The sequence below is a fragment of the Mirounga leonina genome, unplaced genomic scaffold (genome assembly GCF_011800145.1).
Source record: "Mirounga leonina isolate KUSES-001 unplaced genomic scaffold, KU_Mleo_1.0 Mir_165, whole genome shotgun sequence".
In the NCBI taxonomy this organism is placed as follows: Eukaryota; Metazoa; Chordata; class Mammalia; order Carnivora; family Phocidae; genus Mirounga; species Mirounga leonina.
In genome coordinates, this window is record NW_023270415.1 from 18107706 (window position 1) to 18122913 (window position 15208).

The window sequence follows — 15208 nt, forward strand, 5'->3', positions numbered from 1 at the left end:
AGACTAAAGCTTTCATTTTATTGTCTAAGCTTTGATTTCTTTTCAGTCTCTAATTGAAATTTCTTTTGAATTACAACAGATAAATTCACATAAATTCTTAATTGGAGAGTTGTTTTTTTTTTTAAGATTTTATTTATTTATTTGACAGAGAGACAGAGAGAGAGGGAACACAAGCAGGGGAGTGGGAGAGGGAGAGGCAGGCTTCCCGCCAAGCAGGGAACCCTATGCGTGGCTGGATCCCAGGACCCTGGGATCATGACCTGAGCCGAAGGCAGACACTTAACGACTGAGCCACCCAGGCGCCCAATTGGAGAGATTTTTAAAAATATATCTCTCCAGGGGCTCCTGGGTGGCTCAGTTGGTTAAGCGTCCGACTCTTGATTTCGGCTCAGGTCATGATCCTCAAGGTCCTGGGATCAAGCCCCGCACAATGTGGAACATGCTTGGGATTCTTTCCCTCTCCCCCACCCATGATGCACAAGCCTATATATATATATTTATCTCTAACTCTAATTCTTAAAGATAGTATGTCAGCTTTATATAAATTCTTGGGACTTACCAATAATGGGCTTGTACATTTTAGTCTTACCTGGAATTTTTTTTTTTTTAAGATTTTATTTATTTGACAGATAGACAGCAAGAGAGGGAACCCAAGCAGGGGGAGTGGGAGAGGGAAAAGCAGGCTCTCCACAGAGCACGGAGCCCTATGCAGGGCTCGATCCCAGGACCCTGGGATCATGACCTGAGGAGAAGGCAGACGCTTAACAACTGAGCCACCCAGGCGCCCCTCTTACCTGGAATTTTTAAAGATACTTGCCGGCTTAATGTTGATCTAAAAATTAAGCTTGGAATTTCCTCTAAACTTTGACTGCTATAGGGCTTCTTTTTTCATTACTGACTTCTTTCTGTTCTTATGTTGGGCTTTCCATAGGGCTTTCAAAAACTGTTCAGAGTCAGCAATGAAATGGAAGTAGCACTTACGCAGCATGGGCTGTAGCTCACTAAAGAAAGAAACTTAATCTCACAATTGATCTCCCAATGTAAAAATGTACCTTTAGAGTAAGTATCCACAGAACACGTTAGAGCTGCATCCCTATAATACTAGCTTTTCTCTAAATACCTCAAATGTCATTCATTTTAGTTTTCTCTCCTATGTTTACTTACTAAGTTCAGTTCCTGAAAAATAACTGTTTCAAGTGTAGTTTCTATTGTAAACCTCACCTTTCTGTTACTGTGTGGTGAATAGGAAGAATGCCCTTGGAAGAGTTCTATACGATACCTTCCTGAACTTCTTCAAGAAATTCACAGTTGAACAGGAAAAAAGTACTAAGTGCATCTGGATCTAACAGACCAGATCTAATTTATATTTGTTCTTTTATAGCCATACCTTACATTTAAGAAATGGAAATAAACCTGAGTGACTAGAAACAACCCATAATTTTGGTGACAAGCATTGTACATTAAAACCTTTATTGAGTAGAAACCATTTTACTAAATCAAAACTCATTCTTGAGTTGAATATTGTTTATAGATTTTTATTGAGACATGCAGCCAGTGAGACACTTTTTCAAATGTCCTGTTTTTTTCCATTTTTAGAGTATATTTCTTAAGAATTCGGGTTCGTCTCCCCCTCCGATTTCCCCCCTTCATTTTTCCCTTCCTACTATCTTCTTCTTCTTCTTCTTCTTCTTCTTTTTTTTTAACATATAATGTATTATTTGTTTCAGAGGTACAGGTCTGTGATTCAACAGTCTTGCACAATTCACAACACTCACCATAGCACATACCCTCCCTAATGTCTATCACCCAGCCACCCCATCCCTCCCACACACCCCCCACTCCAGCAACCTTCAGTTTGTTTCCTGAGATTAAGAATTCCTCATATCAGTGAGGTCATATGATACATGTCTTTCTCTTATTGACTTATTTCGCTCAGCATAACACCCTCCAGTTCCATCCACGTCGTTGCAAATGGCAAGATCTCATTCCTTTTGATGGCTGCATAATATTCCATTGTATATATATACCACAACTTCTTTATCCATTCATCTGTCGATGGACTCTGAGAAACAAACTGAGGGTTCTAGAGGGGAGGGAGGGCAGGGGGATGGGTTAGCCTGGTGATGGGTATTAAAGAGGGCACGTACTGCATGGAGCACTGGGTGTTATACGCCAACAATGAATCATGGAACACTACATCAAAAACTAATGATGTAATGTATTGTGATTAACATAACAATAAAAAATTTAAAAAATAAATAAAAAAAAGAATTCAGGTTTAGGGTGATGGATTTGTAACCCCACAACAACAAATAACAACAACAATAACAAAAATAGTAATAAAGATTGTGCTCTTTCTCTCTACCAGGCATTTTATTGTAAATTTATATGCATTGTCTCACTTAATCCTATAACAGCATTATGAGGTATAAATGTTAGTTATCCTCATTTTACAAGTACGGATTTAAATCTTAGAAAGGTTCAAGGTCAGTTAACTAGTAAGTAGCAGAGATAAGATGCTTGAATAAAGTTTTTTAATTCCAAGAAACTTTTGTGCTTTACCTGTATTGCTAACCTGCTGATGCATAATCCTTAATTATCAAGTCAAAACACTTTGAAGCTGCTAGACAGTTGTTCTTTAGAAAATTGTTCCATTATGTGTTTCAAGGGATGTTTAGCAGGGGGAGTTTTTTAGCAGCCAAGTTTTGGTGGTAATTAACCAGTTGCAAGGATTTCCAGTAATTCTTGTTACTTTTTAAAATTAGTATGATTTTCCATCACCAGTGTCATAGTGTTAATTTTTATTCATTATCTGGTAGTACTTGAGGAGTCAGACAAATTGTGGTGAGTCTATTTAGAACCTAAAAGGGCATTTCTTTGGAGAGTTTTCTTTTGGGAGATATGTTTTCTGCTTGATTTTAATTTTATAATCGTTGTATTTATAGATTTAAAGATATATATATATATTTCTAAGTATTTCTTATTGTATAACAAGAGACATGAATTGAGAAATAGCTTATTGAGCGGAGCCTGGGTGGCTCAGTCGGTTACGCGTCTGCCTTCGGCTCAGGTCATGATCCCGGGGTCCTGGGATCGAGCCCTGCATCGGGCTCTCTGCTCAGTGGGGAGCCTGCTTCTCCCTCTCCCCCTGCCACTCCCCCTGCTTGTGCTGTCTCTCTGTCTGTCAAGTAAATAAATAAAATCTTTAAGAAAAAAAAAGAAACAGCTTATTGATCAAATTGGTTGTCCATTCTTATATAACTATATTGATGATAATTACATAGTCTGACATAAATAATCCTAATAGTTTGTCTCTCTTAACAGATTTTATTAAACAAAGAAGAGCAGGACTGAATGAATTCATTCAGAACTTAGTTAGGTATCCAGAACTTTACAACCAGTAAGTAATTTTCATTGTGTTTTGAAGAGGTGCTGAAACCAAATCTAAGAATATTGAATAAGCTACTGGTCTAGATTTTATACATTCTTAGAATATTGTGCTATATATGCTTGTAAAATCCTCAAGCAGTTTTCCCCTGGTATCTTTAATCTCCTTTTCCCTCCATCAACTCAAGACCCTAGTTATTTTCTTTCTTCCTTTTGTACTTGTATTAGTTTTTTAGATTAAACTTGAAAGAACGTTGCATAGTACAAAGTTAAGACGTTTTTCTAGTTATATTCAAAAAGCATTTGTTAAATCACTGTATTATACAGCTGAAGCTAATATTACACTATATGTTAACTCACTGGAATTTAAATAAAATTTTTTTAAAAGCACTTATTAAGTACCTGCTCTATGCATTGGTAATGTAAAGAGGGCCTTCCAGAGGCACAAGCTCCCTGTCTAGTGGGAGAAACAGACGTATAAACAAGCAATTAAAGGTAGGAAAGTTTTATGATAGAGGTGCTAGAAGATAATGGAGAAAAACGTGGCCAGCTTTCCTTGGGAGGAGGGCAAGCAAGGCTTCCTGGGATTTAAAGGATGTGCAGTTGTTCCAGAAAAGGTAGGGAGAGCATCCAGGCAAAAGGGGCAGTACATGTAACAGAATCTACAAAAAGCCTGACATGTTGAAGACACTTTAAGTGTTTACATTTCACGGTGACTAGACTATGGAGTAGGTTTTCAGAAAGGAGATGAGGCTGAAGGACTTGGCAAGGGTCACGTACACACGCCAACATCCTTGTTCCACCTGTGACGGTATTCTGTCGACCCAGACAAGGAGTCCAGGCCTTCTCCACATAGCATTGCAGACAGCCACTTAACAGGAAGGTGCTTTCCCGGCCGTGTGTGTGTCTCATGCTAATAAGCCAGAAGGGTGGGTCCTGTCGGAAATAGAGGTAGATCCATGGTTTGAGATGTGTTTTCATTTTTGAGTCTGGTAATTAGTTCATGGATATTCATTATAATTATTATGAATTTTAATTTACATATATGTTACTTTGTTTTATTTACATAAAGTATTATGTTCTTAGAAGAAATAAAGAGGATAAAGTAAAATATCTCGGGAGTTTTCCATAGCTGTGTAGACGTGAAGGTTGCCTTATGGATGGTGATGTAAACGTGACACACTTAATAGTCTTTTCAGAATCACAACACTGAAGGACTGTATTTTTAGCAGTTGTTCTAAAACCGGTGACTACTATTTGTGTAGTTCTTCACAGTGTAATTACTGAGGGTGACTACCATTCTGAGCAAGTCCTCTGACCTCCTTTTTTTAACTTAATATAACTTACTAACTCAGTAAAATACTAGAACTGGACCTCCTCTGACCAAGGTCTTCTGCCCATTGCTTTGGATTTTCCCTGTTGCTCCCAAGGCCAAGGGTCGGGAAGAGGTACAGCACCTCGGGTAGCTCTGGGCTTAGCTAGTGCATTGAGGAGCAGGTGCCTTTCCATTCTGGGCCTTCAGCAGGTAACGAACAAACACAAAATCAGAGAGGATCCTTGAATTTGGTGTTTGTATGTCGGTCTTTTCCTCAGCAAAGAGCCTTTTGTGATTTGGCTCTCTAAATAATTATTTTTTAAACATTATGCAGCCACTCTGGAAAGCAATATGGAGGTTCCTCAGAAAGTTGAAAATACAGCTACCCTATGCCCCAGCAATTGCACTACTGGGTATTTACCCCAAAGATACAAATGTAGGGATCCGAAGGGGTACGTGCACCCCCATGTTTATAGCAGCAATGTCCACAAAACCAAACTATGGAAAGAGCCAAGATGTCCATCAACAGATGAATGGGTAAAGAAGATGTGGGGTGTGTGTGTGTGTGTGTGTGTGTGTGTGTGTGTATGTAATGGAATATTATGCAGCCATCAAAAAATGAAATCTTGCCATTTGCAATGAGTGGGATGGAACTAGAGGGTATTATGCTAAGCGAAATAAGTCCATCAGAGAAAGAGAAGTATGTGATCTCACTGATATGAGGAATTTGAGAAACAAGACAGAGGATCATAGGGTAAGGGAGGGAAAAATGAAACAAGAGGAAACCAGAGAGGGAGACAAACCATAAGAGACTCTTAATCTCAGGAAACAAACTGAGGGTTGCTGGAGTGGAGGGGGGTGGGAGGGATGGGGTGGCTGGGTGATGGACATTGGGGAGGGTATGTGCTATGGTGAGTGCTGTGAATTGTGTAAGACTGATGAATCACAGACCTGTACCCCTGAAACAAATAATACATTATATGTTAATTAAAAAAAAATTATGCCTTTTTCCTAAGACAAATTCTAGGTATTCAGCTTAGATCCACCCCCTAACCATTAATTTTTGCTATCTGCCCTTGAGATTACTCAGATTGTCATATTAGTGGCTTGTTTGAAATACAGTTCCTAAACCAAGAGGTCAAATTTGTCTTCTTTGACAGAGCCTCACATGGAATAAATATAGAACAAATGTTGCTGGTGATTATTTCTCCTGGTATTTTGAAGTGTTACTCAGAACCTCTACCACTATGTATTAAATTCTAAATATTCATTCTGGATCTGGAAGTATAACATTTTAAAGATGCTATATTTGGTATTAAAAGTCAACTAAAAGCAATTTGATTATTTTCATTTTAACATTATACTATAAAATACACAATTCTTAAGTATACAACCTAATGGATTTTTATGTACATATACACCCTATAACTGCCACCATTCCATTCAAGGTAGAGGACATTTATAGAATTCCAAAAATAAATAGCCAAGAGTTTTTTCAAACTTAATTTTTCACTGACATTTCGTATTTTCTGGATCTCATCTTGGTGTTAACAGAGCTTTGTTAATTTTCACACTTTTAATTTATACATCAAACTATAAAATTGTACAGATTTAAGAGAGCAAAAAGAGAAGCCAATCATCAAGTGTATCTTGAACACCTACTGTGTACCTGTTACTCCTGTGTTAGGGAAATGCAGTTTAAAAATACCTTTACTTAATGGGGTGCCTGGCTGGCTTAATCAGAGGAGCATGTGACTCTTGATCTTAACAGTTGTGAGTTTGAGCCCCATGTTAGGTGTAGAGATTACTTAAAAATAAAATCTTAAAAAAATAAAATTACCTTTACTTCTTTTAAAACAACTTTACTAAAATTTATTGTTAGAATTATTTAGAAACTGGAATAAGATAGGTTAATATTTATTTCTCTGATTTCTAGATTAAAAAAAGGGTTTTCTGAGCATATCGGCAGTGCATGATGTAAAGTAAAACAGTGACAAATTTGACTTAAAAACTTTTGAACCCCAGATATCACAAGTGAAATTAAAAACCAAAAACGTAGAAAAAGCTTCCCATAGTAAAGGACAATAGATAAAATATACTTACTATAGAAAGAGCTTGTACAGATAGGACACACTTAAGACAGCAGAAGAAATGGACAAAGCACATTAGTGATTTATAAAAGAGGAGATACAAGTGGCTTATTAATTACCAGAGAAACTGAATATTTCCTTATCTATTTAAGAAATGCAAATGGGAGTAAAAATACCTTATTTTAGCTTTATTGCAGTATAACACATACAGAAAGGAGCACAACTCATGATTATATGCTTAATGAACTATGAGAAAGTGAACACATCTGAGTTGCCACCTCCCAAGCCAAGAAATAGAACATTACCAGCACACCTGAAACCCCTCACATGCCTCCTCTCGATCTCTGTTCCTTCCCTCCTTCCCAAAGGTAATGATTCTCCTGATTTTTAGCAGGATAGATTAAGGTGCCATTGTTGTACTTTATAATACATGGAATCATACAATATGTTCTCGATCTGGCTTGTTTTCAACCATGTGAGAGTCATTTATATTGTTGGACATAGCTATAATTTGTTGATTTCCACTGCTGTATAATATCCCATTGTATGAATATACTCCAGTTTATCCATTTTACTGCTGATACACATTTGAGTTATTTTTATTTTGTTACAAATAATGTTGCTATTAACATATCTTTTCCTGCAATGTGCAAACATTTCTGATGTATTTGGAATAGAACTTCAGGGTTGTAGGGTATTATATATTTAACCTTAAGGGATAATATTAAAAATGTTTTCCAGAGTGATTGTACCAGGTAATACTTCCACTATCCATGTCTGAGATCACACTGCTCACCTCACCAACACTTAGTATTGTTAGTCTCTTCAGTTTGAGCCATTCTGGTGAGTGGGTTGTGGTATCTTACATGTTGCATTTGTCTTTCACTAATTACTAATAAAGTGGAGTGCCTTTTCTTTAAATTACTTATTTTTACTTAAATTATTAGAGATAGTAATATAAACTAATATTTAATGTTAATGAGAGCTGGAGAGAGGGTTCAGGATGTTCATCTACTGCTGGGAGAGAATAAATTAGCATAACCCCTCTGGAAATCAGCTTAACAAACTGTATTTAAAGCCTAAAAATGGTTTATAATTCAGACCAAATAAGTTTATTTTTAAAAATCTGTATTGAGGGGCACCTAGGTGGCTCAGTCGGTTAAGCGTCTGCCTTCAGCTCAGGTCATGATCCCAGGGTCCTGGGATCAAGCCCCGCGTCAGGCTCCCTGCTCAGTGGGAAGCCTGCTTCTCCCTCTCCCGCTCCCCCTGCTTGTGTTCCCTCTCTCGCTGTGTCTCTCTCTGTCAAATAAATAAATAAAATCTTTAAAAAAACAAAAAAATAAATAAAATAAATAAAAATCTGTATTGAAAATCCTACATGCAGTTCTAATGTTATGCACAAAAATTATGATTGCAACATTATTTGTAGCAGTGAAAGTTGTATAATAAAAAGTTAGAGGCCATCTAAATATTTTAAAGCGAAAGAATCATTGAATAACATTTAGTGCATTCTTATTATACAGCATCATACATCTATCAAAAGTGACTGTTTACAAGGAGTTTTTAACAACATGGGGAAATGTTTATGATGTAGTTTTTAGGTAAAAAATAACCAGTAAGATAAAAATATTTTAAATACAGGGTGGTCTTAACAGTGCAGGAAAAAAAATTGAAATAAAATACCACCAAGATTAGTAATAGTTGCCTCTGTGTGGTAAGATTGAAGATCCTCACCCTCACCTTTAAAAAAAAATTTTTGTTGAGATAAAATTCACATAAATATAATTTACACTTTTAGCTGTTTTTAAAGTATACAATTTTGTGGTGTTTAATATGTCACATTGCTGTATAACCATCACAACTATCCAGTTCTATTGCCTCAAGGCTAATCTGACAACATCACTCCAAAGAGACTGCAGCTGACCCTTGAACAACATGGGTTTGAACTGTGTGGGTCTGCTTATGCATGGATTATTATTTTTTTTTTTTAAAGATACTTCTTTTTTTTTTAAGATTTTATTTATTTATTTGACAGAGAGAGCTAGAGAGGGAACACAAGCAGGGGGAGTGGGAGAGGGAGAAGCAGGCTTTCCGCGGAGCGGGGAGCCCGATGCGGGGCTCGATCCCAGGACCCTGGGATCATGACCTGAGCCGAAGGCAGACGCTTAATGACTGAGCCACCCAGGCACCCCAACATGGATTATTTTTTGATAAGTACAGGACAGTACTGTAAATGTATTTTCTCTTCATTACAATTTTCTTAATATTTTCTTAGGTTACATTATTCTAAGAGTACAGTATGTAATACATATAACAAAATAAGTGTTAATCAACTGTTTATGTTACTGGTAAGGCTTCGGGTCAACAACAGGCTGTTAGTTAAATTCTGGGGGAATCAAACAGTTACACATGGATTTTCAACTGCGTGTGGCGTTTATGTCCCTAACCCCCATGTTGTTCAAGGGTCAACTGTACTTTTGAATTTCTCCTTCCCCCAACCCTTGGCAATCACTAATCTGCTTTTCGGTCACTGTGGGTTTGCCTGTTCTGGACATTTCATATAAATGGAGTCATATAATATATGAACTTTTTTGTCTTTTTTTAGCCTAATGTTTTTGAGGTTTATCCATGGAGTATTAATGTGTCAGTACTTCAGTCCTTTTTATGACTGAATGATATTCCTTTGTATGGATATGTTACATTTTGTTGGTCCATTCTTTTGGGTTGTTTCTACTTTTTGGCTATTGTGAATAATGCTGCTATGAACATTTGTGAGTTTTTGTGTGCATATGTTTTTATTTTTCTTGGGTACATACCTAGGAATGGAATTGCTTAGTCATATGGAAATTCTGTGTTTAACTTTCTGAAGAACTGCCAAACTGTTTTCCACAGTGGCTCTATACATTCTCACCAGCCCTACTCTTTTTAAAAATTATTTTCCATCTTTCTGAATTTCTACAATGAATGTATATTTTATTTAATCATTAAGGACAATTTGATGAGGAGTACCTCAGATACAGAGTTTAAATTATCCCTCAGGGATGTCATTAATTCAGTCCTGTCACTTCATTAGTGCATTAAGGCCCCCTTGTATTTTAGTCTTATTTTTTTCTCTTCATGTTTGATCTTCATACCCATCTCTTCATCCCTCCTGTTGATACCCACTCATATATTTGTTATGTCTTTGGAATTTGTTTATCGGGTATTGCTTCATGTCTGTGAATATTTAATATATATACAAAAATGATACTGTACTACCTTGTTTCTGACTCTTGAGTAGAATTCTCTGTGGGCAGTGACCGTAGCTTTCTTACTAATTTTAATTTAGTGGTAGATGCCTATTTTGCTTCTGATTCACTGCTAGAAAGTTACAATGAGTATCCTAGTCACGTGTCTTTCACTAAACCTACACATGATTTATTTTTTGTGGTTTATTCCTAGAACTGGAATTTCTGGGCCCAGGAAAAATGCAGACACAGTTTTACCAAGTATTGCCAAATTCCTTTTCAGAAAAGTTGCCTCATTTCACATTCTTACTAGCAATGCATGAGGGTGTCTCTTTCCCTATATCCCTACCAGCTTCTGATATTCTCTGTCTTTCTAGTTTTTGCCAGTTAATGGACAGAAAGTGGTATTTCATTAGTGTTTTAATTTTTATTTCTTTGATTATGAATTAAGCTAGACATCTTCCTTACCATTTGGGTTTTTTCTTTATGAACTGCCTTGTTTCTATCTTTGACCATTTGTCTGTTGGATTCCCTATTTTTAAAAAATTAATCAGCCTGTTCCTTTTATAATATTGATGGATTGTATTGGCTTTCATACTGTAAATGCTACTATGGTTGTTTTCATTTTAAAAGGGAGAAAAGCTATAGAAATGCTTTCAAAGTCATAATAAAGTTAATTTTTGTTTTTAGTCCAGATGTCAGAGCATTCCTTCAAATGGACAGTCCAAAACATCAGTCAGATCCATCAGAAGATGAGGATGAAAGAAGTACTCAGAAGGTAGTAAGAGGGATTGTATTTTTTAACAGAAAAAAAAACCATTCCCCAAAGATGAAATTACTGACAACTTTGTGGCAACATTTACTTAAAATGATGTAATTTCATCCATTGTAGATTTTCTGCTCTCTAGAATACATAAAAACAAATGTGTACACCTCTTACTGGTTACTACTTGTTAAAAAATTTATAAAATGAGGACTTTTATGATGAAAAAGTAATACATGCTAGTATTTAGTAAGGAAGAGTAGTAGAAAGTTTAGTTAGTAGCAAGTTTTGAAACTTTCTACTAGGGGCCCTTGGGTGGCTCAGTTAAGCGTCTACCTTTGGCTCAGGTCATGATCCCAGGGTCCTGGGATTGAGACCTGTGTTGGGCTCCCTGCTCAGCAGGGAGTCTACTTCTCCCTCTCCCTTTGCCTGCCACTCCCCCTGCTTGTGCTCACTCTCTCTCTCTGTCAAATAAATAAATAAATAAAATCATAAAAAAAATTGGATGTATTACTTCCTTATCCCTAACCAGACCAGTAATTTTTAATATTTTAGTGGTTTTCTTTCTAGTCTTCTCTTAATATATAAGGATTTTCTGGTTACCTAATTTTAATTGTACAATATATACAATTTTATATTCTCTCTTCACTTTGCCTCTTAAATTTTTATCATTATATATCTTTATAATCATTAACATACTAAAACTGTTGTTTTGAATTTTGACCAGTAGGAAAGGCCTTTCAACCAAAATGTTAATTGAATACTTCTTCTACATTGCCAAGTTTTGGCATGAACTCAGTTTTATTCCTGTAGGTACATGCACATAATCAGTATGTCTTCCAAATCAAGAATAGGATATTCTTATTTTTTTAATCAATTGTGGTAACAAATAAGATAAGCCGTGGCTTATTATAAAGATGTTTTCAACATTTACTTTAGAAAGTGATGTGAGAAAGGTAAATTATAAAACTTAACCCAGAGAATTATTATTTAGCAATTAAAATTATAATGAAAAAGTGTATATAAATATGGTGACACCTTTATAATTAATACATGATGAAAACTGTGTTTGCTTAATATATGAATGAAAATCAGAGGTATTGGGTTCAGGTGTGTTTTTGTCTTTATAATGTCTTATTTTGTCATGGTTCGGTTTTTGGATTTAAAAGATAATATGAATCAGAACATTATTGTCACACAGCTAAAATCTTCATTTGGAAAATAGACATATTCCTTTTTTGTGACTACTGTAAAGTAGTAATTTTCCATTTCTGATGCCACAAGAGGGTTTTCAGTTAAGAGAACTGATATATCTTTTCCATTTGTGACATGGTTGATTCTAGGACAACATAAAAGGATATTTTAACTTTGTATCTTTGCAACTTGTCAAAAGAGAAACAAACTGGGAGAGCATTTGTAATAAATAAGGCATATTTGTAATAAATAAGGCAAAAATATTTATGTAAAAATGTCATACAAATGGATTTTTGAAAAAAAGGATATTTAAGACCCCAGTAGATTAAGAGAAAAGGGGCATGAAGAAATACGGTAAACAGAGATGTGGGGGAATGTTCAACCTCAGTGCAAGTAGCAAGTGAAATTTGTACAATAGAGATTTTTTTTCTCTGCCAAATTAACAAAAATGTAAATAAAATATTTCAGGACTGATAAGGGTAAAGCACAGTAGGCACCCTCAGGCTTTCCTGGCATTGCTATAATTTTATGCAACTCTTTTGGAAAGCAGTTTGGCAATGTGTACCAAACATGAAAATATTCTAATTATTTAGGAATTGATGCAAATGAAATAATTCTTTACACAGAAAAAAAGATATTCGGGGTGCCTGGGTGGCTCAGTCGTTAAGTGTCTGCCTTTGGCTCAGGGTCATGATCCCAGGGTCCTGGGATCGAGCCCCGCATTGGACTCCCTGCTCCGTGGGAAGCCTGCTTCTCCCTCTCCCACTCCCCCTGCTTGTGTTCCCTCTCTCGCTGTGTCTCTCTCTGTCAAATAAATAAATAAAATCTTAAAAAAAAAAGTTACTCATTTTAGTACAGTTTCTGTGAAAAATTAGAATAAATTTAAATATTCATCAATCAAATAGTGTTTGTCCCCATATATTGTACATTTTGAAAATACTTAAGATAGTATTTTAAGTTTTGATATACTGTTACCTGAAATCAGGGTATAAAATTTTATATTCATATTCTCACAGTGATTCCAGTCAGTTTTTTAAAGTTTAAAGTTACATAAAGACTGTATGAAATTGCTATAATATTTGCAAAATCATCTGTTAATAAGGTTATAGATTTTTTAAAAGCATTTTCTTCCTGATACTTTGCATATTGTCCAATTATGAGTATATATTTTTAATTGAAAAAGGTGAAACTATTAAAAAATATTTTAAAGAATAAAATGTATGTAACCCTGAAATTTCCATGTTTTGCTTGGCGATCATGTTGAGAATATATAGGTTTAGGTCATTTGAAAAATATCTTGCCTTGCTATAGGAGACAGCTGGTTTTGAAGAAAGAACCTCCCCGAGTTCTGGTCCCTGTTCTCTGTCACTTCTGGCCTCAGATCTGAATTTTATTTCCTTTCTCTTTTTTCATCCATAAAATCTGAAACTTGGACTAGGATCTCTTGCAGTTTTAAAATATGGATAAAAAGAATCTCTTCAGAAAAGGGAGAGAATCTCAAGCAGACTCCCTGCTGAGTACAGAGCCCAATCAGCAGCTCGATTTCAAGACCCATGAGATCATGACCTGAGCCAAAATCACGAGTGGGATGCTTAACCGACTGAACCACCCAGGCACCCTGCTGTAGCTATTTATTAAGGACTTCTAAGTGGATAACTAAATTAGTAGCCAGAAAATATCTTTCAGGGCTATTTAGTGAGAAAAAAATAGAGGCCAAAAGAAGTCAAGAAACATGCTTTTGATTAGTGTTCACTGTTAATAAATTATATCTCACTTTTGGTTTAGTATAATCTTTAAAAATAGTGGGTAGAGTAAAAAGTTATCTGATTATATTTTCCAATAATTTCCATTATTATTTCAGCAATGTGCTCTATTAGGAAAACCACTGCTATGTAATGAAATCTTCCTACATAGTGGTGTGATTCAGGGCACAGGTTGTCCTATTGTTTAATCCATGCTTATTGAATCCTCTTCCCTCATCTATATAAGGAAAGTTAATTAAATGGAAAAGTGATCCAGTTTTGGGGGGCCTGGGTAGCTCAGTCAGTTGAGCGACTGGCTCTTGGTTTTGGCTCAGGTCATGATCTCTTGGGTTGTGGGATTGCCCTGCATGGGGCTCTACACTCAGCGGGGAGTCTGCTCGAAGATTCTCTCCTTCTGCCCCTCCCCCTGCTCACCCGTGAGCTCTTTCTCCCTCTGTCTCTGAAATAAATAAATCTTTAAAAAAGTGATCCTTCAGTTTTCTTCATGTTCATTAAAAGAATAAGTGTATCAGAATTGTAACTTAGTTTGTATTATGTTATCAGATTCTCTGGAACACTATAATATATAAACAGAAAAGATTCTTCCATGTTAAAATTATGGCACAACAGGATGAATCTTATTTCATGAACCAGATTTTTTATACATTTTTTTTTGTCTTGTGCTAGATTGTATGGTTCTTTGTATTTTTGTCTTCTGGGGGCTGAAAATGTATTACATGAAGATTTTTCATGTAAAGATATTGATAGGAAATTTCATTTTATAAGAAGCTGGTGCCAATATTGTTATTTCATAAGAAATGTATTATTATGCTTAGGAATTTTGCCCTTTATTTTTAAAAGTAGTTTGCATTCTGGAGATTGTCTATAAGTTTCAAATGAATTTAAGTGGAAATCTATATGATATATGTCTCTAATAAGAAATTGCTTAGGTAAAATTTTTCAGTACTGATTAAAGAGAAAAATTTTTTAAAGCTTATATCTATAACTTATATCAAGGATAATTATATAGGGGTATAGTAAAAGTATGCATATTTGGGATCTCTATAACTTTTAATTCTCTATGCATAAAGAATTTCAAAGGGAATTTAATGTGAAGCAGGATTCACTACAGTTGGCTTTATAAAAAATGCTCACGTTAACAAGATCACTAGATTAATCTGATGGGATTTGGGGTTAAATTTCTAGCTAATTATTAGTGAGCTAGAATCTTTTCTTAAATTGCTTTATGGCATAGTAGGTAAGTAAAGATTTGCTTCTAAATTAATATTAGGAATCAAATTTATATTATTATAAAGAGAAAAGGCTATCTAAAATTTTTATTTGACTACAGTGGTGGAATTAGAAAGAAAAGCACTCTTGTCTACATGTATTTGACTTGGAAATAAGTCCATCTCCTATAATTCATTCGAGCATTAGCAGTCTTCGTCATCATCATCTTATTATTTCCATATCATAAAATTAATAAGCAA

The 15208-nt window shown here is 35.4% G+C and overlaps 1 protein-coding gene across 6 annotated transcripts in view; it reads left to right on the plus strand.

Moving 5' to 3' along the window:
* The window catches only part of LOC118014888 (serine/threonine-protein kinase Sgk3), a 134595-nt gene that overhangs the window by 84523 nt on the left and 34864 nt on the right, over positions 1-15208 (plus strand). For 5 of the 6 annotated variants that reach the window (XM_035011268.1, XM_035011269.1, XM_035011272.1 and 2 more), the window contains 2 exons: positions 3325-3400; positions 10710-10797. In XM_035011268.1, the coding sequence (XP_034867159.1) occupies positions 3325-3400; positions 10710-10797 (164 nt within the window). Of the gene's footprint in view, positions 1-3324; positions 3401-6978; positions 7161-10709; positions 10798-15208 lie in introns of those variants that run through there. The other variant, XM_035011273.1, reaches the window with a different exon arrangement.